General features: G+C 39.3%; 1 protein-coding gene across 4 annotated transcripts in view; it reads right to left on the bottom strand.

Moving 5' to 3' along the window:
- The window catches only part of CALCRL (calcitonin receptor like receptor), a 99,537-nt gene that overhangs the window by 11,858 nt on the left and 70,167 nt on the right, over positions 1 to 17,512 (bottom strand). For 3 of the 4 annotated variants that reach the window (XM_055308495.1, XM_055308496.1, XM_055308497.1), the window contains 4 exons: positions 7,349 to 7,475; positions 3,751 to 3,973; positions 2,311 to 2,371; positions 2,159 to 2,225 (listed from right to left, as the gene is read on the bottom strand). In XM_055308495.1, the coding sequence (XP_055164470.1) occupies positions 2,159 to 2,225; positions 2,311 to 2,371; positions 3,751 to 3,973; positions 7,349 to 7,475 (478 nt within the window). The remainder of the gene's footprint in view (positions 1 to 2,158; positions 2,226 to 2,310; positions 2,372 to 3,750; positions 3,974 to 7,348; positions 7,476 to 17,512) is intronic. The other variant, XM_055308498.1, reaches the window with a different exon arrangement.

Raw genomic sequence — 17,512 nt, 5'->3', positions numbered from 1 at the left:
CAGGCTGACAAGATGCATCTCATTTAGTCCTTACGAAACCTTACGAGGTATCTGTTCTTTTTATTCCCTAATCACGGGAGGGAGCACAATGGCACTGAGAGATTAAACACCAGAAAACACATACACACACACCAAAAAATAAAAATAAAAAATATATAAAAATAAAAATAAAAAAATTAAAATTATAATTAAATTAAAATTAAATTAAAATTAAAAAAATAATTAAAATTAAAATTAAAAATAGCAGAACTGGCTCCGATATAGACAGCCTGATGTGGGTGAGCTAGATTTATCGCCAGCTCTCTAGGACGATGAGGCCGGGGTATGGTAAGGTGCAGCTTAAGTGCAGCGTGTCACCGTGTCCCCAGGGTATGCAGGGCAGAAAGGAAGGAAACGCCTCTGCCTGTGAGATTCTCACTAAAGTCTACATTAAGGTATTTTAAACTTCCCATAGTGATACGATGAATCCCACGCGTTAATTTTCCAGCTGCCTCTTACGGAGCTGGGCTCAGCTCAGAAGTTTGACGCTTCCCACGTGCCAGGCTAAGCCCTTTATCTGTACTAAGTCATTGAACTCCTTGTTAAAAGGACTAGAGGTCCCTATTGTTATTTATCCTTCATTTTACCAATAAGGCACTAGAAACACAGAGTGATTAATCCCATTGTCTCAGGTCGTACAGCAAGTAGAAGGTGGAAGGAGCTTTCAAGGCCAGGCTTTCAGCCTCCAGGAGTTTCCCTTCTTTTTGGGACAAGCCTTTGAGGATGGCTTCACCAGGATTCTTTTTTTTTTTTTTAAGATTTATTTATTTATATATATGAGAGAGAGAGAGAGGCAGAGACACAGGAGGAGGGAGAAGCAGGCTCCATGCCAGGAACCCGGTGCGGGACTCGATCCCGGGTCTCCAGGATCGCGCTCTGGGCCATAGGCAGGCGCTAAACCACTGAGCCACCCAGGGGTCCCCTTCACCAGGATTCTAATACCACCGTACGCTACACTGCATCTAGCAAATATAGCAAAACAATAGAAGAATCTCTGTGTAAAAAAAAAAAAAAAAGCATTTGAAAACAAGGATTAGGAAGCTCTGAATGTTGACTGAGAAACATGCCACCTTTATCTTTTTATATATGATGGAATGTCATCCGTAATCATAATCTCAGACATTAACTGGGTTCTGGTCTCTAATGCTCTATGGAAAAAAAAAAAAGCATATTGATGTGAATTTATTTCCCCATTGAAATAATGTAATGAAAACACAGAATGTGACTGTTTCCCTGTGACCACACTTGAAAACATCCAATTGGTGTGTTAGTATTAAGTGATGATCATTATAATAATAAAACAACAGGGATGCCCGGGTGGCTCAGTGGATGAGCGTCTGCCTTCAGCCTAGGGCGTGACCCCAGGGTCCTGGGATCGAGTCCCGCATTGGGCCCCCTCCATGGAGCCTGCTTCTCCCTCTGCCTGTGTCTCTGCCTCTCTCATGAATAAATAAATAAAAACTTAAAATAATAATAATAAAACAACAGCTTAACCAATACTCTCTTTTTCCAAATTAGACTCTTTTCTTTATTGAAAAATCCCTCTCGTTACCATCGCAGGTGTAGAGGTTTTCCCACTTGCCCTTCCCTGTTGTCAGCTCTATGCTCTGCTCTTCTCTGTTCCCAGGAAAGCCCGAGGCCTCTCTAAGGGCGGCATCCCTGCCCAGGCTGCTTGCTCTCTGACATCTACGGCATTTGGCCAAGTAATCAGGGCCGAGAAGAGAGAAGTTAGAGTATTTCTTCCTCTTTCGTCTTCCCTGACAGACTGTGGTTTGGGGCAGTGGCTGTGTTCCTCTACTCGGGGCCACCGCTCCTTTGGACCAGCCCTCCCAGCACCCGCCCAAGCCCAGTAACACTCTCATCCCCTCGTGGGTCTAGAACCATTAACGACTTCCCGCTACAGGGCCCTGGTGCAGGGCCATTCCTTACCAGTTAGCTCCTTTGCCCTTCCTGCCAACTCCTCAGCTAGAACACTTTTGTTAACCCGTCTTCAATTAAACACTGTGAACATGTCATTTATGTCCACCAGGATCCCGAAAGATCCCATAGGTCAGATGATTCGGGGAATAAAGTTGAAATATGAACCATGATGAAAAAAGGGAAAATTTTAGTTACCTACCAGTAAAGCAGCACAAATCGGACCATGGATAATGTAGAGGAGATGAGTATCGGAACTGATCCAGCAGCTTGGGGAGAAGAAACAGGAAAATCATGTCAAGGATTTTCATTTTATTTAGTTCCAATAGAAATCGGAAAGAGAGATTATCTTACTTGTCATTGTAATACAAGCTTCTTGCAACCGCGTGTATACAGGCGGGGATCAGTGGAAATCCTGTAAATAGCAGACAAAAAGAAGATAAACAGGCAACCTTCTCTACAGATGGAATTCCTAAAATGTGTCATAAAATATGAAACTCAGGGGTCTCTAGGAGCAAAAATAACTGGTCATTATATGAGTAAATATCATCTGTATGGTCAAGCAATAAATATGGCAAAGTACGAGGTGTTGATATACTCAGGTTTATGTGTCCGTGTGTGTGTTTTCTTCTAACAGAAGTCGTTCCGAATCAGTGGACTTCAGAGCCAAATCCATAAATGCGCTGCCTAAGCCCCAAGGCTTAGGATTTATATGTATTTTCTGTGATAAGGAATTAACTAATATTTCAGAGACGGTCAGAGGTGGGAAGTTGAGACTGACCAAGTGAAGGAGGAGAGAGGGTTTATGTATTAGATGTTTTGCATGTTTCTAGCTTCCTACTTCAGATCTTTCCAACATGAAATGAAGAAACGTTTTATAAAGGTGACCTACACTAAATATTCCACGTACACTGGCGATTGTGTGTGTGTGTGCCCGTGCCTCTGTATATCCGTAGCTATTGTCTTACTGGGTAGACAGGCAGATTGATGTACATAACTATAATTTCAGTTATGTCCTGGAAACTAGTCTAATTGAGTTCATTTTCAGCATTTTATATTTTGCACTATTCTAGTTGTTTTTTAAAAAATACACTAAAGCACAAACCAAGAACAGAGTCTTAATTACAGAGAACAAACAGGGTCACCAGCAGGGAGGGGGTTTGGGGGGTGAAATAGGTGATGGGGGTTAAGGAGGGCTCTTGTGATGAACACGGGGTGATGGATGGAAGTGCTGAAGCTCTCTATTGCACAGCTGAAACTAATATAATACTGTCTGTTAGCTAACTGGAATTAAAATAAAAACTGAAAAAACGCAGAAAAAATATGCTAGAAGTGTATTGTTATTTGCTGCGTGAATAATAGCACAGCAGGAGACTGTGTGGAAAAAATCTTTTGTATGGCTTTTTTCGACTACTGATCTCTCTATTCTTGAGATAAAATGTTATTTTTTTAAAAAACAAACTTTTTTAGACTGGAATTTCAAAGCTGGCTAAGCCCAGTGCGTAGGGATTTTTGCACATAGAGAAAAGGAAATTCTAACAAGATGAAGACCGAATCCCTAATTCATGCTTCTAATTCTATTGTATTAGCCACTGCATGTTTAGCCAAGATACACACTGGAATATTCAATAGAAAAAAAAAAAAGCCCAACAACATTGTGTTACTGACCTGTGACTCCTGGAAACAATGAGTCAGTGGTTCTCAGTGTATATATGTTTCAATTTACAGCAATAAGCAAAGGTTAATCAACTGATGTTGTTTAAGGATGATTAAGAGCAAGTATATTTTGATTACCAGGGAGCTCTGCATCCTCCAAGAGCTTTCTGAAAACGTGAGTCCGCGGACACGGGTGCTGGCACTTACCCCAGCCTAGAAAATAATACCACATCAGGTGTTGCTTCTCCGCAAACACCGCCACCACAATGAGAGTGTGGAGGTAAATGCCTTCACAGAGCATCCAGAAGTAGTTACAGCCCATCAGGTAAAGATGAATAAACTGAGACACTTTACAACTGACCTGTGACAAAAAAGAAAAAAAAAAAAAAAAGAAAGAAAGTCACCAATAGTGTGTGAATTCACATGTAGCGCAATGGCCTGGTGTAGCTTCGTTATACAGAAATATGGAATTTTCTCTCCTCTCCACAAAATCTTATACACTCATGACTCAGATTTGGAAAAGGCAAGTCTTCATCCAGTCTTTAACCAGTGACCCTGAAGATTTATAATGATATATACCCCTCCCCCACCCACCCACCCACCCACCGCGGGAAATGTGTGAACTCCAAATTTATTACAGGGATGAATGTGTATTTTCCAAATACGCCTTTTCAGGAAGAATGCCCAATAAACAAAAGTCCTGCATTTGACTGCTATCAATGCAATTATTACTTAGCAAATAATAATCTAATGAGCCCATATTTTATCTTATTCAAATATGAGGTTTGAAGATTTCATGTAAGTGCAAAGAAGAAAAAGTTAGGGTTCCTTCCTCTTTTCCTGAGATCTCCACTTTCTCTTGTCTAAAGGAGATCAGAAGAGGAAGTTTCAAGCACGGAGTAAACATGAAGTCAGAGATATGTTTTGCTCCCTTAGAAAGGAGAATAAATTTAAACGTCTCCCAGAAATATTTAGCCAATTACTCCCATCAGCTTCCAATTTCCAGTCTGGTCAATAAATATTTTGTGGCAGTTATCATTATTTTTCTAAATAAACTTTTTTTTCCATTAAAGAGAAAACCAGAAGTGAGATACACTAGAGAATACATAGCGGGATCTCCTAGAATAGTAATCGTGATGTGCATGTTAGTTAGCTTAAAATACTTTTAAGAGGTCGTTCTATTTAATCTTTAATTCTGTGGAGCACTATTTATCACCAGTCACATATTTTACGGGTAGAAAACTCAATACTGGAGAAGTTAAGTGATCTGCTAATATTCGGACAACATCGATCAAAGCTACACCCTGAACACGAGTCTTGTAATTCCAATTTTGTTTTCATGACTCTACACAATGCCTTCTTCCCGCAGACATTTATAAAACCTGTTCTTGGGGATCCCTGGGTGGCGCAGCGGTTTGGCGCCTGCCTTTGGCCCAGGGCGCGATCCTAGAGACCCGGGATCGAATCCCACGTCGGGCTCCCGGTGCATGGAGCCTGCTTCTCCTTCTGCCTGTGTCTCTGCCTCTCTCTCTCTCTCTCTCTCTGTGACTATCATAAATAAATTAAAAAAAAATAATAAAACCTGTTCTTCCATTAAATACATCGGCAGAGAGCACCGCATTAAATTTTAAATAAAGTATCTCGATGTCAGACGTAACTTATAACAAAGTCCTCTCAAGGGTACAAATGAGTTATCCAACTATATTATAGAGAAATAAGAGACTTTTGCTTCAAATTTTTATATATTCTAGTTTTTAGACATGCATATCTAATGGGCTTTTTACTCCTGATTTCACTTAAAACATTCATCTATAAAGCCACTGTGATATGGGCAGCCCGGGTGGCTGAGCGGTTGAGCGTCGGCCTTGGGCCCAGGGTGTGACCTGGGGTCCCGGGATCGAGTCCCACGTCAGGCTCCCTGCATGGAGCCTGCTTCTCCCTCTGCCTGTGTCTCTGCCTCTCATGAATGAATGAATGAATGAATGAATGAATGAATGAATATATAAATAAATAAATAATAAATAAATGAATGAATAAATAAATAAATAATTTAAAAAGCCACTATGATAAAAAGAACTTAAACATGCTTCACAGAAGTATTTCTATGGAGGGCACTGCTGACATAAACAATGAATTTTCTGAGAACACCCCAGAAATACAGTACAGCTTGCCATCTGTACGTTAAACACATGTAAATGTGAGATTTAGAATCTCTGGCTCTGCAGCTTTGTGACAAAGCTTCTCTTCGCTCTAGAAAAAGTCCCTCTCAAAGGGTAGGCCGCCCGCCCATTTTTATGTTGCTCATTCTGTCCCAGCGCCTTTCCTGGCCCCGTGACAGCGAGAGTGGAGCATACACAGGGTTATGCAGTCCGGGTGCATATGTGCAAACAGTGCAGGGAATTTCAGGATTATGGAAATTACCCTAAAACACATGTAAAATGCATAGAGTGTTGTTTGTTGATGCCCCCAGTGCAAATTCCTTTCCTCTCCTGATTTCAGAAACTAGATAACTTCATCTTCAAAAGACCACGTGATAGACACCCTACATACAAGCTCCTGCACGAATCCGGGTCCAGAGCTCTCGTACGGATACCACAAACATTATGAAAGCAGATGATCTTAAATACTTGAAAATATGTTTGTTATTTATGCCGATAATGTTAAATATAGCTCAGATGTGCATTTAGTTTGCATAAAAGATGTACACTGATGATGTACATAAATTTTAGTTTATGTTTTGAAAATATGGCTTTTGTATTAGGACATAATTAGAATTATGCTTTTGGAAACAGACCCCATAATACTGAGAACAAGCTGCTAGGGAACCAGGGATGGAGGGGAGCGGGTGGTGTGCAGGACGGGGAAAGGGGAGTCGCAGATACAAGCCTCCAGGGTCGGAAGAAAGGAGTCACAGGAGCGCAAGGTGCAGCGGGCAGATGTCATCACTGACGCTGACGGGGCCTACGGGGCCGGGGTGGTGCAGGGCGATGGGCAGGAGCCACACTCCCAGGGAGCAACGCAGAGTGCTGTGGAGTCACTAGGTCATGCGCCGGAAACTCCTGTGACATTGTGTGTCAACTATACCTCAATAAAAAAATTCCAAAGCAAAACAAATTGTGCTTCCAGAGGGGTTAGAAGGAAACAATTCGTAAATATTGGCTGAGATCCGAGGACCTGGTGGAGTCCTTTAAAAGTCCAACCTTGGGAGACGTTAGCATTACCCAGGGGGCGTATGATTCATTTTCCCCCTGGGTTTTATTAACTATTGAAAGTCAACCCGATCCCAAATATGTCATATTAAAGTCTTTCTGTTTTCACGCCTTGTGTTTTCGAGCTACATCTGTAGTCAGTTGCTTCGATTGGTTTCTTAAATTCGATAGAGTGAATGTCACATGGTCATAAGCCCTTTCTGTCCTACCAGCAGCAGGACTCCAGCCATAAAATGGGGGGGGGGGGCGGTATGTATGATGGATATGAATCATGGAAGCCAAGAGACACGTTCCTCCTCTGGATAGTCAACCTTTATAACTTGGGAAAGACTGAGATGTGTCTGCCTTCACAGACTGGAGTATAGATACACGTAGTCTTTATATGCCAGACCTTAAAATATCAACATAGAGTCCTGACACACATTCACACATATCAGGACACCCTACACACCCACCCCCCACCACCCCCTACACGTTTCTTTCCCTCTAAACTCTTGAACCTAAGGGAACAACCTCGTTTTACTTACAGGATTTGTGGCCACTAACGCCTGGTTGTTGGCCACAGCAGTGAGATGAATGATCGTTACAATAGAATTACAAACAAAAGAGAAGAAGAGGTTTTTGTGCAAGGTAATCCTTTGGCAGCTTAAGCTCCTAAAAGGCAAGAGAAACCAAATATTTTATTTTTATTTACAATCATCCGAATAAGACACATTCACAATTCCTAGTAGCTGTTCCAAATCTGCGAGAATCATTTTATTTTTCTCCTCAAGATTCACTCACAATAGAATCTTAATTAGAGAAAACTTGTGATTCCTTAAACAGAGACAAACGAGTTGCTTCAGTGCAGATAGACATACGTAGGAATAGAAATCTGCTCGTACCAAACTTTTACGTAAATTTCTTCTGTGAATCTCTCAATGTGATTAATATTTTAATTTATTCCGAAACACAGAAACTGAGATTCAGTGAGGTTAATTGATTAAAAAAAAAAATCCTGCAGCTAATTAATTTGAAAACTTTGGATTTATGTATCAGAATCTTATACAGATCATGCTCTTTTCATCATGCCACGTCGATTGTTCTGTCTAAATAGCCTGTTTATGATTGCTTGTGGTGGTTCTATTCACGGAGTCTCTGGGTGGTGGTAGTGATTAGCACACCAACCCTGAGAAAGATAACGTTGTGTTCAGGATGGATAAATTGATAAAAAATATATACTCAGCCACCAATGATGTTTGTTCACCTTTCCTCAAATTTTTTCTATTTGAGCCAACCACACGAGGGTATAAAAATATTACCACCTTGGGCTGGAGGTCCTCCCACATAAAATTAAAGAACTGGCCATTTGGAATTCATATAGAAATGAATTTTAGGAAAAGTCACTGTTAATGATAAGTCATGCGTTCCTCGGATCGAACCCACATCTCCTCTACCAGATTGTCCGCGTACGACCGCCTTACCTGGGCTCAAAGATCAACCCAAGTTCTCCCTCCTTCATGAAGCATTTTATCCGATCGCTTATATTTAAACTAATACAAAGGAATCCATTTGAAACTGAATTTTTAACATCAAAACAAAACGCTTGTGGGAAGACAGGAACGATTTCATTACAGAGACTTAAAAGTTCATTTTGTACTTTTACAGAATTACACAATATTACTATGGTCAACCTAGATAATCCCCCCTACGTAACACAAACTAATGACTTCTCCTCTGGAAACTTCCAGGAGATTATAATTTAATTTTATCACTGCATCACCTTACCCTAAATAAACTATGTGCCCGGGATATTATAGCTAGGCTGAAGGCCTGGGTTGTCTATATTTAAAAATGCAAGGTTTAAGCTGCATTGTCTCTGAAATTTCTTCCAGCTAGAGATCTGCAATTTTTATACACAGCTTTAGTATTTTAAAGGGCCTAGAAGTGAATTCAATCCAAACTAGTATTTACTGATTTTCCATACATGCCTTCCACAGAAGCGGGTTCTAAGAAAGAAACTATGAGTGGGATGGCTCTGGGTCAGTCACTGAGCGTGACAGTCATTTGGGGGCAAGTGTGCCAACTCCAGCTGGAGTCCTTTAAGACAGAAACAGCTGGAAGATGCTGGTATTTTCGTATTAGGGTGTCTTTGGTCCGACTTTGCAGCGCATGAGAGCAATGAGAGGCAGGCAGGGACCAAACTGAGTATAGATGACATTCTATAGGAAAAAAAAAAATCTTCAGAAGTTTTTTTAACAGAGAAGTGGCATGACGGCTGTTACTATTTAAGTAAAGTCAACATTGATGCAAAGGTGGCTCTATTTTGACAAAATATGGCAGCCGGGAGGAGAGCTTTGTGTTCCCTGAGAGTGAAGAAAATCAATGAATGTGAGAATAGGTCTAGAAAAGAATATTCTTTTCCAGGCATTTGTATCATGAGTGTTTTTGTGTGTGTGTGTGTAATCACTCTTTTATGATGAACACTCTGAACACATAAAATTTGTCCACGTGGTCTTATTTTAAAATGCCTTCCTTGAGCTTACCCTGTGTCCATGCAGTGCCAACTATTGTTTAGGGAAAAACTGCTTAATAGACACTTTTCTTTTTTTTTTTTCAGAACGGAATTTGAATAACTCAACTATCATCATGGGAAAAATAAAATAAAAAATATTTTTCTTAGCTGGCCTATTTTGCCCTTTCCTGCTGAGCACACTTATATTTAGGTCCTTTGGTTAAGACATGTATATAAACAACAAAGCTTCATAGTTTTCAAATTATGACCAAAATACTGGGAAGGTTTGCTTAGACAGCAAATAAGAAATGTTTGTAAAGAGTAAGTTGTAATGAAGGAAAACAAACACTAAAGGAGGCCTTTGAAAATAGCAATTCATGATAGAAGAGCCAAAGGATGAGCTAAGGAACACTAAGTGAACAGCATTTATATTGACTATTGGTGTTTGTAATATTCATGTGTGCGAAGATTAAAAATAAGTAGATGAAATGCTAACTGTAGTTAGTTGAAAACAATTTTAATTTTTTAATTAAATTTTAATTTTCTTCGTGTACACTTAAACTTCCTTTTCTACTCTAGGAGAGCGTGTATTTCTGTTCCCCAGAACAGAAATTTCTGGGGAACAGAAATACACCTTTCTGATGAATCTGCTCCCACCTCAATCTGGCTTGAAAGTTAAGAACTTTAAAAATGACCTGCTGGCATCTACTCTCTTCTAAAGATAGAGTTATCATGAGTCCACTAGCAAAAATAAATTGCTTCTAACTCTCTTACTCTGTGATACATGGATATTCCACACTTTCCCTTGGAGAGCCAAAATAAGGCCATATTATGGGCAAAATTTCGAAATAATAAAATGAAATCCTATTATGAATAAAATATCTAACATAAAAGCCAAACCAATCCTTAAGAGGATGCATGAAATCATTTCAATACAGAGACCTAAAGCTTATTTTGAGTGTCTTACAAAATTATCTAGATAATTTGGTCCACATACATATTCAAGTCAAATACTTCTGCTTTAGAAACCCTCCTATCCAGTTTAACTGTTCATGTTGTTGTGTTGAACTGAACCATTGCAAAGTAAATTCTCCTTGTGCTGTGTAAATATGTTCCACTATCTACAATATTCGCCTATGGCTGTGGTTTTAGTTTTTTCCAATTCTTCCTCCAGGTCCTGTGCGACTTAAATGCAGACAGATGCTATCTGACACATGTTTTCTATCAACGTTTGGGGTAAAAAATGTTCCCATTTTTCTAGTGATGCATATTGTTTTTCTCTAAACATATTCATTGACACATGTAAGTTCATCAGCATGAATAAAATCAATTGGTAAATGAAAGCCAAAATACATACACGGTTAAACACATTGGTTTGTTTACATAAAACCCTACAAATATCCAGGTATTTTTTTTCAAATGTCAACCTAAAACCAGTTTCATCTACTCTAAGTTTTAAAATGTGCCTATTTTACTCAGAATACTAAAACAATTGTTTCATACACTTGGAGAATGTTTTACAAAGTCCCTCTGCCTTCTTCGTAAGTTATAATGTCCCTTTCTACCCTAGCATAGCCACAGAAGAGAAGATGTGGCTTGTGGGTTTGGATTGTTTCCACCTCATATTTTTACATATAATTATTTTAGAATACTATTTCAGTACATAATTTGATGAGCAGAATGATCGAGGCAGCTGATGAAAGCATGTCAACAACCCATTATTCTTCGTGTGTAAGGGACCTATGCCTTTCAGGTCTCTTTTGGAACGATTAGGAGGAGGAACCATCCAATCCGTACACACACGTCAAAGTGGGTTTTGAAACGTGGCCTGAAGGTTTTTCATTTAATTTTTATTTTTTAATTTTTAATTTTAATTTTAATATTACAAACACCTGGACTGTGCTACCTACTGACACTATGACTTGGGCAAGTTATTTTAAAACTCTAACCCTTAGTTTCTACATCTGTAAAATCCAGGTAACAATAGTACTTCATAGGATTAGCTGTAAACTGAAGTGAGATTATTAATCACGTCTAGAGTTTAGCATAATATCTCATCCATGTTAAGTGAGCTATTATTTTTTTTAACACAGTTATCACGTGGCTGACTTTAATCAAGTTTTCTAATGGTCTTCTCTCACAAATAATAAAACAGCATCAAGTCTCACCTTAGTAATCTAAAACTGTCTGTATTTTAGGTAATACAATGGAATGGTGAATTGCTGTCTTTTTGTCACAAAGTAAAAGAATTTAGCGTTGTAAAGACAGTGTCCTGGGGGATCCCTGGGTGGCGCAGTGGTTTGGCGCCTGCCTTTGGCCCAGGGCGCGATCCTGGAGACCCGGGATCGAGTCCCACATCGGGCTCCCGGTGCATGGAGCCTGCTTCTCCCTCTGCCTGTGTCTCTGCCTCTCTCTCTCTCTCTCTCTCTCTCTGTGACTATCATAAATAAATAAAAATTAAAAAAAAAAAGACAGTGTCCTGTGACGAAGAGCAATAGATCAAGCAACCTGATTTATCTCCCAAGGAATTTCATCCTTTCCAGAGTTGTCTCCAAATTACCATTTTCATTATCATACAGGCCCCGAATATTAAGGACTTACATTTTTATTTGAGAGAGGACACGCACGCCTGTGGGTGAGGAGGGGCAGAGAGAGGAGAGCGAGAATCTCAAGCAGACTCGCCACTGAGCACAGAGCCTAATGCAGGGCTGAGGTCATGACCTGAGCTGAAATCAAGAGTCAGACGCTTAAGCGATGGAGCCACCCAGGGGCCCCATCCAGGCCCCAAATGTCACCCTGCTCCGCATTCAAAGTTCAGCCACAGTATCAACAGAGTACTTGCCTTTGTCTTCCATTTGGTTTTGACCTGAGGTAGAAATTTCCAAACTACTTTCACTCATTACTATTCCTGAGCAAAACTAGTAATGAAAAGAGGAAATATAAGCAATAGAAGAACAACCCGGTCTACCAAGTACTGCTTTCTTATGCTAGTGTGTCTAATTTAATTCCCTAATGCTTAGCTCTTTTCCCAACAAGACACTAACCATGTGTCTGGGAGGACAGCTCATGCCAGCTGGAACACTGTGAGAAAAGCAGGCAGAAAGCAATAAATCTATTACAAGGAGAAGGAGTACAGCTATCTTTTGTCTATGGAGGGGACCATGGACTGGATGGGTTCAGCAGGTTAGGTACGACACAGTGATACACTCTCTCAGTAGCTCTCTCTGGAGGCTGCTGCGGGTCCATTTGGTCACACTAGGAAGACCACAAGAGTGTTTTAACCAAGGTGATCAATGAATCCAAGAAGCTCTTGCTCCATCACACCCCCTTCTCCCTTGCCCCTGCCTTCTTTCCAAGACTGCTCATTTACCATAACATATGAGTACGGGTGCACGAACAAATGGGCGTATTTTGTGTGGCCAAATGGTGTTCTTGCGTGTGTGAGCTGCCCCATGCAAGACCACTTCATGGTCTTCTAATGGGCAGGAAAGCAAAAGTAGGAACAGTCAGGCCTCCTCTTACACCCCTCAAAAAACCCCCCTTAGAGATAAATTTATAACAGTAGCTGCCACCATTTATTGAGCTTTTAGAACATCCCAGACACAGAGATAAGTACTTCACATTCATTATGTCACATAATAAGCCCTTGCAGTGTCATTATCTTTTAATAAAATGGAAGTAGGTTGCTTCTGATCACAATCCTAAGTGATCTGTCGAATTTGAATGTTGAATTTTAAGAACATAATTAAGGTTTTTGTCTCTTTTACTATACATTTCATCACTCAGAACTGTTTATTGATGCATAAGTAGTATATTTTACACTATTTCTAGATTTTGAGGAAACACTTCTGAATAATACAGATGTCATTCATGTGAGAGTAGAGGGTAAATACACACATAAGTTATGTCATGGGATTCCTGATAGTGTTATATGTTTTTTAGAAACTAAAATAGGATTAAGAAATAAAGACTATGACTAAGGGGGGATCCCTGGGTGGCGCAGCGGTTTGGCGCCTGCCTTTGGCCCAGGGCGCTATCCTGGAGACCCGGGATCGAATCCCACATCGGGCTCCCGGTGCATGGAGCCTGCTTCTCCCTCTGCCTGTGTCTCTGCCTCTCTCTCTTTCTCTCTCTCTCTGTGGCTATCATAAAAAAAAAAAAAGACTATGACCAAAATGATGGGGAGACTCAAGATAGAACTCAAGAGGAGAAGATAGGGGAGAAAACCATTCCAAGAAGATTAAAAAGATACCCTGAGCCAAAGTCTTTTTTTTTTTTTTAATTAAGCTTAGAGTTTTTACAGGGTACAAAGAACAATGTGAATAAAGGCATAAGGCAAGACTCCACCTTGTTTTCTTTTTATTCCAAGTTGAAGAAAGTTAAAGAGCATAATTTACTAAAAGAATTTTTGATTCTGAAGCTCATACTCATTTGTATTACATTTTAATGTTCTGTTAGCAAATGTTAACAGCGTATTATCCAGTCATTTTTGGTTTTTGTTTTTCCTAACTACTAAGAAGATGGTACACGTCGGAGGGTTTACTTTGGCTTTCTCCTAATATATAGTCATATCTGTGGGTACAGTCTAGCAAAATAAACGAGGCCCACAAGAGTGGAAAGCCAAATTGCAAAATATATCATGACTTTGAGGAGGGAATGTTATATTATTTATGCTATTTCAGATCATGAAGTTTCAATCCTTTCAAGTGCCTATAGTCTTAACATCAAGCAATGGGTCATTTGTTTTCTTAAAATGATTTGTCATTCTATTTCCGTGAAAATTTAGCTATGCTTAAATAGCACTTATGTTTTAACTTGCTCATGCAAAATAGATTACACTTATGAAGAAGTTGCATATTTATCAAAAATATTAACAGAAATATGTGATCCTTAACATTTAGTTATGGCTTTAAATAATAAATTTGCTGGTGAAAGTAAGCCCAAGATCTTTAATTCAGTTACTACTTTGTATTTCTATACCTGGGACTCTTCTCCGTAAACCAGTAATAGCAATTATATTACAGTGGAACTGATTTTTGTTAGAGCAAATCTATTGGTTTTTGTACTACTCCCTCCTTTTTTAAATCTGATACTCTAATGTGGGAATACAATGCTTTTATTATATAATTACAGTGGACATATTTAAAAAGCTTTCCAACCAAGACTCACATTACTGAATAGGAATGTTTTTTGTTCTCACCATGTTTAGTTTGAGGCGGATGGATTTTTCACCACATTGATCAAAGTTCATTTTTTTGGAAATAGAATGAATATGATCTAATAAAATATTACATGAAAAACTATGGTTAATTAACCAATATTCAGTGTTAAGCTGAAGGGAGCTTAGGATACATAAAGCAGAAGAAAATATGTCTTGGAACCCTAGTGCATTAAGGAACTTACCAGGAGTGAAATGGACCAAAGAGTTGAGAAAGCCAGGATGATCCTGGGGAGGCCCGGAGACAGATGTTACTCAGGGACCACGTGATGACTGTTTCTGAACTCAGCCATTGTCAAACCTCTGATGGGGCACATCTGCCAGGTTTTAAACAACTTACTAAGTCAAAGTTCTGATTTCCCAAAACAAACGTCAGGATATGGTCTGTAGAGTAAGACTCTGTGTTCTATGTTCCTCTGTAGGATCTCTTTACATGGTTAGCCTTGTTTAAAATTGACTTGACGGTTGAATCATGAACAGTTTTCAGGTGACAATTCTTAGCTTAAAGAAGAAAACTACACGTTGTTCTAGTTCAAGACATATGTGAAGAAACTGGAATTGAGATAAGTGTTCACAACATTGATTGACTATATTTAGAACAGTCTAAGAAAACAAAGATGAGATTTGGATCACTTGTCCTGAAAAGCAGAAATATACGCATTAAAGGATTATTTTATTAGGAAAGCTGGGCCTAGGGATGCCTGGGTGGCTCAGTTGGTTGAGTGTCTGCCTTCAGCTCAGGTCATGATCCCGGGGTCCCGAGATCGAGTCCCACATCGAGTCTCCCTGTGGAGAGCTTGCTTCTCCCTCTGTCTCTCCCTCTCTTTCTCTGGGTGTGTCTCATGAATAAATAAATAAAATATTTTAAAGAAAAAAAAAAAGAAAGTTTGGCCTATCAACTGCGTAGAATTTTTGCTGAATTTTATTTAGGACCTTAACTACCTAGAAATGACATCATTGTCTATATAGTTGCAAATGTGCAACTTGGCTTTGAAATTACTTGGAGTCAGTGTCTGAAATGTCAGCAAAATTAAGATGTCAAAAAAAAAAAAAAGCCATTCCCCCCTCCCCCGTACAAGTCAGATGTTACATGTGCTCCTTTATGTGCAAGAAGATGGAGCCCTTTATCTGGGTTGAAAGTAAGAGCAAGATTTGTTATGCTCTCAAATTTTAAACAGTAATTAAAATAAAATTTATAACTAATTCTGGTAAGGTTTATTTATTTTTTTATCTAAAGGGTTGTGCTTTGTTTTTCTAAGGATCATTATGAGTAAGAGTCATTGCCTCTCAGGGCTTGGCAAATCCCAAAGCTCTGTGTCTCTGTTCCCCTCCCTTTTGGTTCCCTTTCTTTTTATCTCTCGCTCTGACTCGTTCCTTTAATTGGTTCTAATATAAAACTGAAGTATATCTGGTAAATAGTGTTTTGAGTTCTCTGTTTCTAATTTAAAGCATGGATGAGTAGGAGACTTTTTCTTTTCTCTCTCTAAATAAAAATAATAAGCAGCACCCTAAATCAACTTTTTTGCTTGGTTCTTGGTTCTTTTTATTAGGATGGGTCAGTAACCCTGAATTAACAGACAAAACATGTCACCTCTATCAAAGACTGAGCAAGAATGACTGCAGTGCAGGGAGCTGGGTTAAGAAGCAGAAAAGAGAGGGGCACCTGGGTGGCTCAGTCAGTCATCGGCCTTTGGCTCAGGTCATGATCCCGCCTGGGATTGAGCCACGAGTCAGGTTCCCTGCTCAGCAAGGAGTCTACGTCTCCCTCCTCCTCGGCCCCTCCCTCTCCACCCTTCCCCCCCTCCCCCTGCCATCCCCCTTGTCCCTCCCTCATCTCCTCTGCCTTCCCCCCCTGCTCCTGCTTGCTCTCTCTTTCAAATGAATAAATAAAATCTCTGGAAAAAAAAGAAACAGAAAAAGAGGCTGCTAGCTTTTCGACACACAATGATTTTATGTAAAACCTCAATTCCTATAGGATGTTTCCAGGTTGGTGGGAAGAACACTAAAATTTCTAGGGCTCTTGACTCTTTGTAGGGGCTTCATTAACCATTCAAGTCAGTATTTTCTGAAGTGGTCTTGGTCTTCCTTCAGTCTAGCCACAGAGTATCCTATATCGTTTTATACATTTTCTTCTACTGATTAGAATTTTAAGGAGTCTTACTCTAATGCTTTTTTTTTGTTGTTGATGGCAACAGGGAAGGCCAGATAAACTCAAGGGACTTGTCTAAAGGTCACAGATAAGTCATGGGAAAGTCAGTCTTAGAAACAAACTTCCAAGTCAGTTCATGTCTTTCATTCCTCAAGAATGTTCTGAGTGCCTACTACGAGCAAAGTCTCGTGCTAGGTAAACCCTTGAATGTGTTATAGACAAACAAACAAAACAGAGATGATTTGTGCTCTCGCGGAACTAACTTTGTGATGTTCTTTCCATTACTTGCTGTTCAGGGATGGTTGGTAGGTAGCAGCTTTTACTGTTTTGGTAGATAGTTCTGAGGAGCATATCATAGAAGTGTCTTAAAATCAAAGGCTACAAATTCTTTAATATGGATTCAAGCACTGAGTTTAAAGCTAAATGGTATCTTGTGAGCATAGTTTTATTAATTTGACTAATTTACTTAACCATAAATTTTTCTGGTATAGTTATACGACTAATTTGTTTGTAACATTTTTCATTCACGGTTTACTTATTTTCTACATGAACATTATGACAATTTCTTTATAAATGTAGCACATACAAAACTAAAAGTTGTGTTTTTTTTCATTCTGTTTTAAAAGCGCCCACTGGTATAATGTGCCTATCAGGGCTAAATGTTTATATAAAAATGTTTCAGTGGACTAATAAGACTGACAACTATGCCAATAATAGATAACGTTTCCAAATTAGACATTCCATGTAACACTGAATATATACTATATTAGTACTTATACCAAACCTATGATGTAGATACTGATACAATAAGATGTGAAATTAAGGATTAC

Source organism: Nyctereutes procyonoides, unplaced genomic scaffold (assembly GCF_905146905.1).
Source record: "Nyctereutes procyonoides isolate TBG_1078 unplaced genomic scaffold, NYPRO_anot_genome, whole genome shotgun sequence".
Lineage (NCBI taxonomy): Eukaryota > Metazoa > Chordata > Mammalia > Carnivora > Canidae > Nyctereutes > Nyctereutes procyonoides.
The sequence above is the reverse complement of the archived record's forward strand: the minus strand, read 5'-3'. Positions and strand labels throughout refer to the sequence as shown.